Raw genomic sequence first — 17186 nt, forward strand, 5'->3', positions numbered from 1 at the left:
ATCTGCTGTGCATCCTCAATTCCCACTGAAGTCACTGGTCCAAATTCAGTCATTGCTTTGCAGCCCATAGTTATTTGCACCTGTGTAAAATGGATAAATACCTTTCCCAGATCAGAAAGACAGCACTTTACACCTATCTTGAAGAGACATAAATAATTACACAAGGTAAATCCAATGAGGACTCCAACTCAATAGAATTGAGGGTGCACAAAACCTTACAGGAGATGATCAGTATCTTGCAGAATGGCCACATGTTGTTTTATCCAGAGCCTTCAAAATCTTAAAAAGCTATATAATCTACAGTATTATTCCATGCCGTATTTTGGTCTTTTTCACTGGTATCTGTGTCCAACTTCTCACATCTGCATCTCACACTTGGCTCTCAAGATAAACTAAATAACTTTCTGAACCCCTCTGGACTCTTCAGCTGCATTTTCAGCAGACAGGCTTGCCTGAGGATTAGACAACCCACACTCTGATTTGTGAGCTGAGATGTTATCACAATCATGTAACTTCACAGAAGTGGGCTAATATTAAAGGGACAAGAATCAATTAAAATTATGTTTCAGTTTCCATAGTGTAAAAATTCCCACAGGATAGAGCAAAGCCCAAGGATAATGATTTATTTGCAGGTTTTTGCTGTGCTGGTTTAAGGTTTTATTGAATAGGATTTAGTATTCCACTAAACAGGTGAGAAAAAAAACTCACTGAGATTATCTATAGAATATTTTTATTTTAGCATTAAGCTCTGCATGTCCATCATGAAAATGGCATTTTGTGAAGTACAGCCTGGCACGAGGGCCACACAAAGGAAACTGGGGCAGGATGGGGAGCTTTAGAGCGGTCTCTGAGGGCAGTATTGGGAAAGGGACAGAGTTGTATGTGGTTCCTGGGAGCAGGACAGGTTGCGGGCAAAGGCTGTATTAACTCTAGGCTAGTCTCGGAGGGTATGTCTAGACTACATGCCTCTGCCGACAGAGGCATGTAAATTAGCCATACTGACATAGTCAATGAAGCAGGGATTTAAATATCCCCCACTTCATTAGAATAAAAATGACTGCTGCGTTGTGCCGGCTCAGCTGTTTGTCGGCATGAACCGGCAGTCAAGACGGGGATCGGTCGACAAGGAAAGCCTTTGCCAACTGATCCCTTGTGCCTCGTGAAGATGTGCCTCCCAGTGCGTCTCATGGCTAGATCCCACTCCTCTCCCACAGCCAGGAATAGAGCCCAGGAGTCCGGAGCCCCAGCCTTCCCTGCTGCTCTCACCCATTAGCTCACACCTGCCCTCCCAGAGTTGGGAACAGCACCCAAGAGTTCTGTCATCCTCTCATATTCACTGTAACCAATGAACTTTTCCTAGTGCTGGAAGGAGGGGCACAGTGGGACTGGGAGTCTAATAAGATCGTGACTAGAATCCAGTGAGGAAACTAGGGTGGGTGAGAGGAGAAGCAGATCTGAAGAGGAACTGGAATGTAGGGGGACAGTTGTGACTGGAAAGACAAGCATTCTAGAACAAGGAGCCAGCCAAGGAGCCAGAGAGGGAGAGACTGGAGGAAGGGTCTGGGAAGACTGTATGGAGGGAGACTGTGACTGGATCAAGGCCCAAAGGAGAGTGACTAGAACTGAGAGCCAGTAGTAGGAAAAGGAGAAACAGATCACACAAGGAGCTGAGGCATGTAAACTGGGACTGGTAGGGCAAGGAGACTAAGGCTGAGTATGAGGACGAGGGAGAGACTGGTAGGGGGAAAACTGGGCTTCAAACAATTACCATAAAGGGTGAAACTAGGACTGGTTGGTCTAAAAGACTGGAATGAAAAGCCTGAAGAATGGAGACGAGGACTGGGTATGAAAGGAGGTGGGACTGGGGGGCAGAGACAGGTTGTAGGAGGCTAGGCAAAAGACATCAAGCTCGGAGTATGTGCACACTACCACATATTCCTCTGCTATCAGCAACTCTGAAATCTACTGACAAAGTCTGTGTCTTGTAACTTTTAGTGCTAGTCCACCCTGGTATTGCTAAACAGGGTGACTGGGTAACAAAATAGCATTTGAAATTCAATGTTGATAAGTGCAAAGTAATGTACATTGGAAATGTTATGCAAGCTGTATTTACAAACTGATAGGAGCTAAATTTGCTGTTACCAATCAAGAAAGAGATCTTGAAGTCATCATGGATAGTTCTCTGAAAACATCTGCTCAGAATATAACAGCAGGACTAGATCATAGGGGATAGATCACTCACAAAAAATGCCCTGTTCTGTTCATTCCCTCTCACTGACCACAACTAGAAGACAGAATACTGGGCTAGATGAGCAATTGGCCTGACGGTACAGCCATTCTTCTTATGTTTTATACATGATGGTGATGTCTTTAATTACATGATCACATTCTAGTTTTTCCACAGAAATTTAAAGTGTAGGGTTTACCATGTACCATGGTCACAATTAAAAAGCCTTTATTTCCCATCAGATACCACACTATTATCACAGCCATGGCCTATTGTAATTGTATGGAAAACTAGGGTCATTCTTGGCACTGAGTAAATTGCTCAGTTTGTTAATAGTGACTACAGTACACCGAGCGTAAAAGGCACTTTTAATAAGAATAGGTAGAGGATGGAGCTATTTGTAGGGATTTTTGTTCTGTCTGAAAAAAGGCATGAGACTTTGGGTTTCTTTTATGGTATGAGATTTATTAATCGTTAATTATAATTGGTATTAATAAACAACATAAAATGGAATGTACTGAGATGTATATTCAACAATATTTTTCTCTTGATATTCTATTGGTATGTGGACAGTAACATACTGACAAGTGAGCCAACAGCCACCATTGGCCTCTGGGGAAGGGGAGGGGCTGCTCTGTGCCCCCAGAAGGGGCGGGTCCTCAAGCAGAAGGGGTGGAACCACAGATAGCTAGCACTCCACACTGCACAGAGCTTGGTGCCCTCCCTTCAACCCTCAGAGGTTATTTAAAGATCCCAGGGCTCCTGGCCATTGCTACTGCATCAGCCATGGAAGCTGGGAGTCCTGGGCCTCTTTAAAGCTCTGGGTCCCAGAGCAATTGCCCCTTTTTCCCCCTCTTTTCTGTCAGCTGGTCTGCATACTAATATTGTCACTCCTCACTCCTTTCTGCTGTGTAGGAAAGAATGACTGAATGTCATATACACACGAATTAACAAACTATAAAAATAGAAGACACCTCCCCCAAATGCACAGCTCAACATTATGTGGTATGCTCTGTTAGAAGTAAAAATTATTATAACAATACATCATTGCAAGGGTTTGCAGTTAAACCTTTTTCTGAGATGTGGAAAGGGACCACCACTTTTTTATACCATACCACATAATTTTCAACCACAGCAAAGTGTGAATTCCTGCAGCATATAATGATACAAATAAAGGTCCTTCTACTGACAAAATGCCAAGTAGCACTTTACAGTGAAATAACATATACTTGTTATGTACAGAAACAAAGACGGAATTTCAGTAGTGTTTTTTTCATTACTTAATAAATGGCAATATACACTGACTTTCAAGAAACATTTATTATTGACACAATTATTTCAATATAATTAGGAGTGTGTGATAGTGTGATAAATACAATACTTTTAATGTACCTTGTAATTACAGTGACATTATTTTTATGCACATTGTCACTGCAGGGTAACTAAGGTGCTACATACCTGTGTTGATACTCAGACTTTTGTGATAAGTATCTTTGTGGTTGTTACCCTTGTAAAAGTTAGCATTTGATTTACCACATGGTGATACTTGAAATTGCCAATGTTTTCACTATACTTAAAGTAGGTAATTGTGATAATGCTTGGCAAACATTGGCAATAGGATACAATTTGCTTCTGCTGTATGACAAATTGTAATTGAAGTGGACATCACATTAATTCCACTGCAGTTACAATGTATACGGATATTGGTTGCAATGAGTGTGGCATTGACTCAGTAGCTTTATGAGTAGACAACATGAGTAGACAACATGAGTAGACAACAGTAGCTTCATGAGTAGACAACATAAAAGTGGGATATTTGGTGTGCATCTTTTTTGTACACTAACCATACTTCCAGAGGTGCAAACTCCACTGGATTTTCTTATCTGTCAGTGTAATCCAGATTTACTGAAGTCAGATGAAACAGTTAAACCACCTACAAGTAAAGTAAGAGCCAATCCCACACCCATTGAAACCAATAGCCATTTTTCCATTTATTTCAATGGGTGTAGGAAGGAACCCTTAATGGATGGACTTCAGCTATTAATAAGAATAATAATCAAAACCCAAAAAGTTCAGGAGTTCAGTAAAGATAAGCATCAGAATGTCTGGCTACTTATCCAAACCTTGGAAACTTTTCAAGAGTAGATTTTCTTTTGAGGTTCCCTGTGTTTTTGTGTTGAAAATCCCATGAGAACATATTTTGGCATTTCTCCTTCTGGTTCCAGCCAAAATGAAGAAGTGTAGAGAAGCAGGGAGAAAATACTGTTACATTAAATTAACCAAGTTTCTTCAAACTTGGCTTTGTTTGAATTCTGGGCAAATGTTCAGGCTCATTTTTTTAACTAGTTCATCCATTTCTAGCACTATCAAAAAAATTAGCATCATCTTAATTTACGTATGTGTTTGTCTCTGTTTAGGGTATTGCTCATCTTCCTTCCTGAAGGTTGGAATTAGGATGGACCCCTTACTTTGGAAATTAGTTCAGCCTGCAGTACGCAGTATTGCATTAGCACAGAAACTTTAGTTTATGCGGAACAGGAAGTCTTTGGATATAGTCAGCACTGATTAGTAGAGCTGATCAGAAAAACACGGTATTTTCTTTTTTTGTGGAAAATTTCAGATTTCCAACCAAAACCAAAAAAGCTGTCACCTAAAACTCCAAAACTTTTTGGGCTTTCAATCAAAGGTTTATTTTTTCCACAAAAGCAGACATTTCTTGTTGGCAATTTTGTTTAGCCAATTTGCTACCGAAACTGTTTTGGTTGTTGAGAAGCCAGACTGTGAGCAGATTGTTCTGTTCACCAAACAAATGTGACTGTTGCAGTTCTTTAGATTGGGCCTGTTGTAATTAACAGTGCTACATCAGCACTGCAGAATGCCTCTCTTCTAGCACTCTAACACTGAGCGCATCTCTGAACCTAGCAACACCCTGTATTGCATTGAACAGTTCTGGAACATCTGTATTACAAGCAGTAGAAGCAGTATGTGCTCGCTTGTTTCCTGGCCAGAATAAACATATTTTTTATATAAGCAGTGAGTTAGCTACTTCTGTCTCCATGCTGCAATAGTAAAGGCCATACAAATCCTTTTCCTGTATGCCAAATATACAACATTCCCTAAAAAATATAAAATCAAATAGAAGGCCTTCTCAAGTCATTTCACTGCTGCACATTAGGACATGCACACAGTGCCTGCCATGTGCAGGCATTTTGTTATCATTTTACCTTTGCAGATGACATACCCATTCTATGACTCTGCATACTAAAGGATATAGATTGCCGCTTGTATTTAGTAATGGCTGGCACATTTTGCTTGCATCAGCAGGCACATTAGTATTCTTTACTAATATCAAAGAATTCTGTCAAAATGAGTCAAGCATCAGGGAGAAGCAAACACAGTTTGGGTATGTCTACACTACAAAGTTAATTTGAACTAATGGACGTTAGTTCGAATTAACTTTAATAGGCGCTACACTAGCGCTCCGCTAGTTCGAATTTAAATCGAACTAGCGGAGCGCTTAGTTCGAACTAGGAAAACTTCATTTTACGAGGATTAAGCCTAGTTTGAACTAGCTAGTTCGAATTAAGGGGTGTGTACCCACTAAATTCGAACTAGTGGGAGGCTAGCCCTCCCCAGGTTTCCCTGGTGGCCACTCTGGCCAACACCAGGGAAACTCATCTGCCCCCATCCCGGCCCCGGACCCCTTAAAGGGGCACGGAATGGCTACGGTGCCCGTGCCAGGTGCAAGCCTGCCAGCACCCAGCCAGCAGACCCTGCACCTGGCACGGATCGAGCCACCCACCCGAAGCCCCCCCAGTCCTCCCCCTTTTCCCGGGACCAGGCTGGCGGCTCCCGGGAGCATGCCCGGGACCGCAAGAGGCGGGCACCCGCCTGGACTAGTGCAGACATCGTGGACCTCGTCCACGATCTCCGCACTAGGCACAGGAAAGTGGCCACCTAGGGCAGGAGAGCTGCCAGCCTGGCCACCCAGGAGCAGGTGTGCAAGAGAATCAAGGGGGTCCACTGAGACCCCCCGACCCTGAGCCCTGAGCTTAGAATGGCCATCCTGGGTCAGACCAATGGTCCATCTAGCCCAGTAGCCGTCTGCTGACAGCGGCCAACCCTAGGGACCCTGGAGGGGATGGACCGAAGACAGTGACCAAGCCTTTGTCTCATGCCATCCCTCTCCAGCCTTCCACAAACCTTGGGCAGGGACACCACTCCTACCCCCTGACCCAACCTCCATGACTTGATCTCACTTCCCTTTAAACTCCATTCTAGTTCTAGCCTTAGAGCCTCCTGCAGCAAGGAGTTCCACAGGTTGACTCTTTGCTTTGTAAAGAACAACTTTCTGTTACTAGTTTCAAGCCTGCTACCCATTCCTTTCCTTTGGTGTCCTCTAGTCCTTCTTTATGGGAACTAATGAAAAACTTTTCTGTATGCACCTTCTCCACCCAACTCCTGCTTTTAGAGACCTCTATCCTGTCCCCCCTCCGTCTCCTCTTTTCTAAGCTGAAAAGTCCCAGTCTCTTTAGCCTCTCTTCATATGGGACCTGTTCCCAATCCCTGATCATTGTAGTTGCCCTCCCCTCTCCCAGCCTCTCTCTTCCCCTCTCCCACCTCCTTTTCCCAGTCTCCCCCAGTTTTGTTCAATAAAGACAGATTCCATTTTGGAAGACACGTTATCTTTATTTTGTACATCAAGAAGAGGGGCTAGGGAAGGGTAAGTGGAAGGAGGTGAGGGAGGAATGGGGCACGAGCCCCCGATGGGGAGGACTGGGCTGGCTCTGCGGGCTTCTGGGAGTGGAAGCTCTCCTGCAGCCCCCCAATTGCCCCCTCTCCCCAGATGGCAGCCTGTGGCAAGTGCAGCCGGGCTGATGGCTGAGTGGTGTGATGTGCCCAGTGTGGGTAGTCCGGGCAATCCAAGCCAGGACTGCTTTGCAAGCGGGGAACCCCTGAGAACTGTCTGTCTGGGGTGGGGGTCGGGACCCTTTAAGCACAGCCCTCGGCTAGCCTGAGACAGCATCTCCACGCTCTAAGTCCTCCTCTGATGCCCTGCCGGCACTGCTTCCGGCCATCCTTAACCCCGGTTCAGGGTCCACTTAATGTGGACATGCTAGTTCGAATTAGCAAAACGCTAATTCGAACTAGTTTTTTAGTCTGGATCCGTTAGTTCGAATTAGCTTAGTTCGAATTAACTAATTCGAACTAAGTTACTTCGAATTAACGTTGTAGTGTAGACATACCCTTTCTTTAAATGGCTGTAAAAAAGAAAAACTATCTGGCTACATCTACACTGCAGGCTTTTTGCGCAAAAATGGCTGTTCTTGGGCAAAAACTTGCAGAGCGTCTACACTGCACGTGCGTTCCTGCACAAGTAAATTTACAGTACAGCGTCAGAAAACAGGGCTTCTTCTGGAAGAGTTATTCCTCTCCCCATAAGGAATAAGCCCTCTTGCACAAGAGCTCTTCCACAAGAAGGCAGTGTAGACAGGCAACATGAAACTGCAGAGTGATCTGTGGTCAATTTGGTGGGTCTTAACTAGAGCCACTCAATCAACCTCTGGTGGATCAATCTCAGAGCATCGATTTAGGCTGTAGTATAGACATACGTTAAGTAATATTATTGGTTTTCTCAAACTGACAACTGAAAGTAACTCTCTTTATCCTTTAGATGCATGGCATTTCCACTTTAGTGATTCTAGCAAGAACAGCAGGAGAGGTCATGAGATACTCTCATAATTTCAAGATGGCAAACAAACTAGAAAACTTCAAGATTCTGAGACAGCATTGTTGATAGAAATGTTTTTTGCCAACTTGATCTTCTAGTTTATTTTCTACTTCACTCTCATATTTTTCTCCTTTCCATAATGAGCAAAACTATCTTAGTGGTCCTCCCAGAATTAATGGCCCTACCTCAGTAAATCCATTACTGCTTCTGCATCTGATTTCAGAAGAAAATTGTAGGAGTTTGTTTTCAGTTTACTTGCATGAGCACAATTCCTGCCTCCTTTACAATGTCTGAGCAAAAATGTTTTGTTCAGAGCAATTTGTGTAATTTTGTGGCCAGAATTCACCTTCTAGTACAGAAGCAGGATGAAGGTGGGTCATCTATGTAGCCACTACTACAGTCTATGAACAGGAGTGCCAACGTTAATCCTCGCCGTCCCACAGGAAAAGTGTTCAGAGCTGTAGGACAATGTGAGCACAGCACAATGAATGGCATGGTCTGTGCTTTTCGCCTGTGCTGGAGGCACATTAAACTCATTAAACAGACTGGCTAGGTGATCCAACTACTTCAAAGGCAAAGCTTGTGGTGTAAATTGGTATAAATGGATTTTTTTCAGGCTACTCTGTAGATGTTTGAGTAACACTTTTCAGATCTGTGCTTTCCACACACTATTCTTTGTTTTGGTTTCAAGTGCATGAAGATAATCATGTTGTGTCACTCAGGAAGAATGATGAAAAGCAACACAACTTAGGAGATTGCCTCTTGCTAGCCATTCTGTTTATATAGACCCCACACTGCCAATGCAGAAAATCATGTGGAAAAATGTTGTGGAGATTTGTAAGTCATTCCACATAAAAGGTAACAGTTGCAGACATTTTCAAGGTCCTGACCCTTTTTTACAGCATATAACATAGGAAAATTACTGTATATGAATGGTTTCAGAGGTAGCTGTTTTAGTAGTCTGTTTCTGCAAAAATAACTCACGAAAGCTTGTGCCATAATAAAATTGTTAGTTTTTAAGGTGCCACTGGACTCCTTGTTGTTTTTGCTGTATGTGAATGAACAATGATATTAAATTGTTGTGTGATGGATTCTCTAAGTGAATGCTGGTAGCCAGTTGTCTTCTTCATTATGGTAGAATTTAATATGAAAGCCACATATAAATTGTTACCCTAGAGGTTCATTATATTATAGAAGCATGCTTTCTCTCCCTGCTGGCCCACTGCCATCCCTAGTAGTATATTGGTTGTGATTTTAATAACACTCACATTGGGCTTCTTTTATCTCAGCATGGAATAAGGCTCTCCCCACTCTAACCCTTTGCTCCACCTGCCTACATCTCGAATCTGGCTACAGTGTCATGCCCAGCCATTATTCTCTAGAAACTCCCCCATGTGAGTTAGTGCGCAAGCATAGTCTTGGGTCTGCCATCTACACTGTGGCTGGGCAGATGTGAGGACACACTTTTAATTACCCACCTGCTTTCCTTCCTGCTCAGAGCAAGCGAGACAGAACTTTTCATTCTGCCCTGTGGCAGAGAATTTAGGTCATTCTTGTTAATTTAGGATGGAGCCAAGGGACTTTGAAACCCTTATTAAAGTGGGTATGCATTTTATCATGTTTTATGGCTGGAGCTAGTGAAATGCAATGTAGTTAGGTGTCTTGTCCCAAAGTTGCACTGTGTGCTCATTTGTGGTATTTTACAGTTCCTTAGCGGAGGGAAAAGGTTATAGAAGGGATAAGAACAGGAAAGAATGGGTGAAGTTTTCCAAAATGCCTCAGTTATTTTTCATCAGAACTCAATTAGACCTGCATTCCTAACTCACTAGGGTGTTTTTGAAAATTCCACCCTGTAATGTTATCAGTGTATTTTTATATTGCGCTAGAAGATTTACCTTGCATTGTTTGTATCCTTAACTCAAGCCCCTAAATTGTTCCGATCCTTAGCCAACCCCCTCTTTGGAGCTAGGTAGGCTTGGCTCCCCACCCAGCTGCTGGAAAGGGCCAGGACGAGGTGTGGCAGTGTTGTCCCAACCATTGGGGAGATAAGCCAGGCCAAGGATCTCCCTTTCCCCCCTCTCCTCCCAGCCAGGGAGTGGGGAACTGCCCCCGCTCTTCCCCCTCCTGCCCTTTTGCCTCCTGCCCTCTTCCCCCCACCCACTGGCCCTGGCTCTTTCCTCTTCCCTGCCCCCAGCTACCAGGGAGGGGAGCCCAGGTGAGGTTGTTCCTGGCTCTTACTCCCCAGCCAGAGGGAGGGAGGCGGGCCTCGCAGACTCTGTGTTCTTCCTGCCTCCCCGCCCCCTCCTGGCCACCAGGATGGGGAAGGGGACTGCTCCTGGGCTTCTCAGGCCCTCCACTCTTCCCCCTGGCTGCCAAGGAGAGAGGGGGGCCTCTTAGGGGCCTCACAGGCCCTGCACTCTTCCCCTCAGCTTCTGGGAAATGGGGAATAGGGAGTCTGCCACATGGCAGCAGAAAACTGGAGAAAGGGGAGGGGGACAGTGCTCCCTCTAAGCTGCATGGCAGCACAGCTTCACAGGTGCGAAGCCCTGCCCAGTCAATCAGCTCCCTGCAGGGAGCTCTGAGCCTCTGACTGGGAGGGGCTGATTAATCACCTGTGATGATGTGCTGCTGCACAGCTTAGAGGGAACACTAGAGGGTGGAGATAGGGAGAGGCTGTTGGACACATCACTCTGTCATCCTGCAGGAAAAACGTTTGTATATATTATATAGAGAAAAAAAATCTGCATACGTCATTTAAATCAATGCTCTGGGGTGCGGCTGGAGATGTGGGGTTCAGTATGCAGGCTCCCCAGGGACAGAGACCTACCCAGCCTACTGTCACTGCAGCAGCTTGGGGCTAGGTGAGAAGTGCCTTTCCATGTCTGCTGCAGCTCCATTGGGAACAGCCAGGGGAGGAGTGCATGGCCCCTGGCTGGGGCAGTTCCAGGTTCATCTGCCCCTTGCTCTCCCCAGCCAGAGTGAGGAATGCAACAAACTGTGAACTTTGCCCTCTCCTGGAAGAAGGAGAGCAATGTTCCTGTATGAATCCCCATCCTCCCTGATGGACACCTGAGGAGTGGGAGGCTCAGGACAAGAACAGTTCCAACTAGGTGAAAGGAGGCACCTTCCATCTACATCTTTCATCTGCCTGGTGATTCTGTGTCTCTGTGCAGCTTAATGAGAAGCAATACCATTCCAGGCACGTCCCATTTTCCTGGAAGAACCACATTTTGACTTTGCTTTAAATTATTATAAGAGGTATCTCTACCAAAGTTGGTGGCCTTAGCACTTACCATTTAGGAGCACTCCTTGAACAGACAGACAGATGGACAGACAAACTTTCTCAAATATATTTACTTCAACTTGCGGTCAATGAAAATTAACTTCTCCTAGTATTTAACTAGCTTTCTTTTTAAATGTAGTTTGCTGAACATATATTATTCATGGAGCGAGGTGATCAGTGTCTTCATGGTTTTGGAAATTGATGATAACTTTAAAATGGCTTCAGCTGTAACTCAGAGATGGGGAACTTACCATTTAGGGCCAGATTCTGATATATTAATTCACACTGAATAGTATTTTACTCATTTGGCTGATGTGTTGTGACCCAGGAACCTCTTGGTGCCTCTGATAGAGCACCTAAAAGCTACAGAGGGTCTGGTATTTGCATTTTAGTTTACCAAAGAATGTCATGAAAGGTGGCTAAGGAGTAAGTCAAATGTTAAAGGTGGGATGTGGAAACAACATAGAATTGTGCAACACTAGAACTGGAAGGAGTCCCCTGCAAGTCATCAAGTCCAGTCCCCTGCCCTCACAGCAGGACTGGATCATATAGTTTGTCTGATCTGCCCTTAAAAATCTCCAGTGATGGAGATTCCACAACCTCCCTACGCAATTTATTCCAGTGCTTAACCTCTCTGACAGCTAGGAAGTTTTGAAAGCACATAGGAAAAAACAAGCCATGGAAGTTGAGGCAGAATATCCTGTTGAAAAAGGAAACAGTCTCAGGGGGACTATTATGAAAACACCAGGGAAAAACTTGGGGCAGGCTATCACAGAGGAGTTTGAAGAATGCTTTGTTAATTAAGTTTGACCTTTAGGGTGTGTCTAGACTAGAGGGTTTTTTCAAAAAAGTGGCCTTTTTTCGAAAAAACTTCCCCTGCGTCTAAACTGCTGCTACATTCTTTCAAAAGTAAATCGAAAAAATGTGGAAGTTTTTTCAATGGCAAAAAAACCTCGTTTTACAAGGAAGAATGCCTTTTTTCGAAATGCTCTTTTGAAAAAAAGCGCTATGTAATGCAAACTGTGCTTTTTTGAAAGAGAGCATCCAGACTGCCTGGGTGCTCTCTTTTGAAAAAGTGGCCTGCTTTTTCGAAAGTACTGATTGTAGTCTAGACGCTCGTTTTCGAAAGAGGCTTTTTCTAAAGTATCTTTCGAAAAAGCCTCTTTCAAAAGAGGCTTGCAGTCTAGATGTAGCCTTAGAAGCTACATTATAATTTTGGTTTAACCATTTGTTTCCAATGGTGTTACTTTCTTTCCCTTGAAGCTCTGTTCTGTGACAATAAAGTTAGCCTTGTTTTGACCACAACTAAGTGCTGGATGCTGACCTGACTCTTACAATCTGGTTTGTGCACCATTCCTTTGGGGATAGCTACTCTAAGCGGTCTGGGAGTGTTCTGTGAAACAGGGTGGAGCACGCTTAGGAGCACTTGGAGACCTCTGTGGTTGGTGTGTGCCTTTTGTTCATGTGTATAGACGGCAAGGTCTGCCAAGATCTGGAAGGCAGAACTTGTGTTGCCAGACACTGGTGGTTTCAGGGAGCTGAGGCACGGAAGGCATATACATGACTTTCTTACACTAAAGCAAGTGGTGTTGAGGTGCTACACAACCCTGGAAGTGCTACTTGTGTACTGAATATGAGGCCCTTTCCTACCAGATCCACTCACTTCAGTTTGATAGGTTAGCTTTACCCACCTCTAGCTACTAGTAACCTACCTAAAAAACAGAGCCACGGAAAAGTCAGATTGCAGAGCTGAGTAGGATGTTTATAACATATCAGAATAGGAGCATAAGCTTGTAAATAGCCTGTTCCTCCAAGGAAAAGTAAACCACAGACATCTCAGTGATTGCCCAGTAATTTGTCATTCTGTTATAGTATTTGTATGATGTTATTGGGACTAAGTGGGGTTTATGGTGTGGTTTGTTAATAAAACGATCTGGCCAGCACTGTCTTTAATGATTGAATAAAACAGCATTCACTTTATTTTAACTGACATAAGCCGCCTGTGAGCTTGGTGTTGCTGCTGCACTGCTGACATGAGCAGCAGAAAGTAACCTTGTAGCATGCGCTGGAGTCATTTTTCTATCAACACAATCTCGGAGAAATTGATTTTGCCCTTCAAAAAATTAAGTGCAGCTAGTAAAAGAAGTCATCAGTGTCTAGCCTAGTGACTATAAATAGAACCAATTCCAGCCTTTTGGGGGTTGATACAAAACAAAGAATTGAATGTGGGTAAAGGTAGCTCTTAGACTAACTGGCCCCAAAGTTCAGGTGTCCCCCAGTGCAAGAATGTGCTAAGGGAAATCGCTAATTGATTCTGTGATTGAACAACTGCACTAGGCTTTGGCATTTCTGATTCTCTGGCATTCAGTATATTTTATTTACATTTTTAGAGCTTTTTAGGCTTTTCTCATTTCTTTTTTCAGTGTTGGTGTAGCCGTGTTGGTCTCAGGGTATGAAAGTGACAAGGTAGATGTCCAATATCTTTTATTGAACAAATTCTGTTGGTGGAAGCTGAAAGATTTCAAGCTACACACAGCTCTTTGTCAGGCCTGAGAAAGGCAGCAGTGTCTGAGCTACATACAAGTTGGGACAGATTGTTGAGCAAAGAGGTAATGCTTGTTGTAGGGGGTCACTTAAAATAGGTAACTGGATGTTAGATTGTTATACTTGCTGTAGGCAGTTAAGGGTAGCAAGCAGTATGGCGTGTTACAAATAAGCCATAAAACCTGGTAAGTCCATAGCTTTTGCTCTGTAGCAGAATTATGAATTGAAGTTCCCAGGCTCACCTTTTGAAGGTGTTTAGTAGGTTTCTTTTGAGGGCAGGTATTGGAAGAGCTGCATGTACATGTGAGAGCTCTTTGTGAAAGTGTTTGTCCAGTGGCAATATGGTGCTTTTGTCTTGTTATCATTTTTCTGTGGTAGAGTAAGGAATTGAGTCCAGATCTCTGGCTAGATCATTAACCATTGGATCATCTGTCCCTTCTAAAAATTCTGGATTTAATTCAAACCATGGCAGGGAAAAGTTTTCAATGCAGTGCCTGGGAATTAGCATCTCCACATCCAATAACACTAAATATAAATTACATGTGTAGGAAAATTCCTGTGTCATGCTAAAATATACACCCGATTCCAGGTACACAGAGTAGAACCTTATTCTGAAAACAATCCCAATTATTACAATTCATGGTGTCACAATGAATTGTACCTCACTTTGCAATTAGTCCCATTCAAACTACAGGGGAAATTTGTCAGTCAGCATGAGTAAGAGAAGGGGACAAAATTGAGCCATGTATGAACAATGCCACCATGTAAATCCATACCTTCTTTTGCCTTTGCTTTCTCCCTTCACCATCTTTCTTCCCCTCTCCTCTGTATCCCAGTTTATATAATTTGTAACGAAGTTTGGTCAGTGATAGAACTAATGTCCTAGTGAAGAAATGTTGAAACATCCTGGATTTCTTCATCTTACCCTGACAACAAACTGATTGAGCCAAAACCCAAGACATTTGTGAGGTTTCTGTAATCTTTAAGTGTGTGTATCACCACAGAAGCCAATCCTACCATGGAAATCTGGATTTTTTACTGTTACCTTTGGTGATATGACTTTTTGCTTTGACTTTTTCAGGCTGTATCTAAAAGGTCACTCAGGAACAGCAGGAAAGCAAAGTAGCCTGATCTTACATGGTGCTGATTTCAGTACTAAAGATGCTGATAATGACAACTGCATGTGCAAATGTGCCCTCATGCTAACAGGAGGTAAGCACACTACCAGTAGGCATGCTCTCTATATACTTTAATCTGCTGTGCATTTCTAAACTGGCCATGATGAAGCAACTTTGGGGGAAAGATGATGTGCAGTGCTCTGAGAGATTCCTTGAGAGGCTGTTACTTTGGGCACTGTGATTGTGCTCCCCAAAGTGCCTGCTATGTGCTGTAGAAATATGTACACTCTGGTATCCAAAAGTTTACAGTCTAATTTGAAACAAGCTGCAACAAGTGGTGGCAAACAATAGAAGGGAAAGGTGGAAAGAAAATGAAAGAGAGTAAAGGAGATGGAGATGAGAGATTGTGGGGGGGGGGGGGAAAGGAAGGGGGAAAGAAGAGAAGGAGAAGGGAAAGGTTAAGGGCGTAGGGAAGGAGAAAGATCAGAAATGGGAAAGAGAAAGAGAGTGTTAGAGATAAGAAGAGTAGACACAGAACAGTTCAGGCAAGAGCTGGATGGAGTCAGAAGAAAATAAAACGCAGAAGGGAAGCCTATCAAGATATTCAGGCCTATTTTACCCCCAGTTCTTGTATAGGTATAACTGTTTCCATTTACAGGTGTGATATTTTTAAATAAATAATGGATATGGACACAACCCCAATAGAGATACAACGTTAGAGGTGACAAACTGCTACAGCTTATTGCCCTTCGCAGACAGGACTATCCATACTGGTATAGATTATTTGGAGCAATTCAGACTAAACCAAGAGGAATGGTCTCCTTTCTCAAGCAACTGCCTCTGGGGAGCTCCCTGCGGTTTATTTTGGCTTTAGCATGGTAGGTTAGTCAGCCCTTATAAACTTAAGCTATGTCTACACTAGTGCCTTGGTGAGTAAAACTGGTCATATGTGTGAAAAAAAAACCCCAACCCAACCAGCCTCAGGTTCATTGAGAAAAGCACACATGTGGACAGTGCAGTGTTGGCAGGAGATGCTCTCCCACCGACATAGCTACAGGCAGTCCCCGAGTTACGCGGATCCGACTTATGTCGGATCCGCAGTTACGAATGGGGATTTTCTCGCCCCGGAGGACTGGAGCAGCGGGACACCTGGTCCCGCCGCCCGCCTCCTCCGGGGCGAGAAAAGCTGCTCCCCATCTCCCTGGTCTGCTGGGGGAGTCAGCAGACCAGGGAGACACAGAGCAAAGCGGCGGAGGACCCGGGCCGAACCTGCGGCGCTGATCTGGAAGCGCCGCGGGTCCGGCCCCGGGTCCTCCGCCGCTTTGCTCAGCATCACCCTGGTCTGCTGGGTGGGGGGGCACTAGCTGTGTTCCCACCCAGCAGACCAGGGAGACGTGGAGCAAAGCCCGGGGCCTGTGGTAGAGCAGGTGGGGCGCTGCCGGTTGGTCCCGCAGCACCGCTCCTTGGCGCTACTGGACCAACCCGGCAGCACCCCAGCTGCTCTGCCCCAGGAGTCCTGATTCAGCCGCTGCTGATCAGTTTCAGCAGTGGCTGAATCAGGGCGCCTGGGGCAGAGCAGCGGGGGTGCTGCTGGGTTGGTCCAGTAGCGCCGAGGAGCGGCCATGGTACTGGACCAACCCAGCAGCACCCGAGCTGCTCTGTCCCAGGCGTCCTGAAGTCAACCGCTGCTGAAACTGACCAGTGGCTGACTACAGGAAGCCCGAGGCAGAGTTGCTCTGCCCCGGGCTTCCTGGAATCAGCTGCTGATCAGTTTCAGCAGCAGCTGACTTGGGGACGCCTGGGTTCTTAAGTTGAATCTGTATGTAAGTCGGAACTGGTGTCCAGATTCAGCCGCTGTTGAAACTGATCAGTTTCAGCAGCGGCTGAATCTGGATGCCAGTTCCGACTTACATACAGATTCAACTTAAGAACCAACCTACAGTCCCTATCTTGTACGTAACCCGGGGACTGCCTGTACTGCTCTTCAGTGTGGGTGGTTTAACTATACCGGCAGGAGAGCTCTGTGCTATCAGCATAGAGCAGCTACATGGGAGGCTGCAGTAGTACTGCTGTGGGGCTGTGAAGTCTGTATTGTAGACATAGCCTTAGTCTGTTGTAGAGCTATAATTCCAACGGGCTCTGAAAGACACAGGTATATTATGCTGAATCCTGTCTATACGTTAACAGAAAAATCCCTCTGTCATCTAAGAGTATGTCTACTCTATAGAATTGTTAATCTAAGTCACATGGACTTAAGCAGAGCAGAGCTCAGCACAGATAAGT

The 17186-nt window shown here is 44.6% G+C and overlaps 1 protein-coding gene across 4 annotated transcripts in view; it reads left to right on the forward strand.

The window, feature by feature from the left end:
• The window catches only part of ANGPT1 (angiopoietin 1), a 224715-nt gene that overhangs the window by 188877 nt on the left and 18652 nt on the right, over nucleotides 1-17186 (forward strand). For all 4 annotated transcript variants that reach the window (XM_075920222.1, XM_075920221.1, XM_006113014.4 and 1 more), the window contains one exon: nucleotides 14867-14997. In XM_075920222.1, coding sequence (XP_075776337.1) covers nucleotides 14867-14997 — 131 coding nt within the window. The remainder of the gene's footprint in view (nucleotides 1-14866; nucleotides 14998-17186) is intronic.

This window comes from Pelodiscus sinensis, chromosome 2, assembly GCF_049634645.1.
Source record: "Pelodiscus sinensis isolate JC-2024 chromosome 2, ASM4963464v1, whole genome shotgun sequence".
NCBI classification, from domain to species: domain Eukaryota; kingdom Metazoa; phylum Chordata; order Testudines; family Trionychidae; genus Pelodiscus; species Pelodiscus sinensis.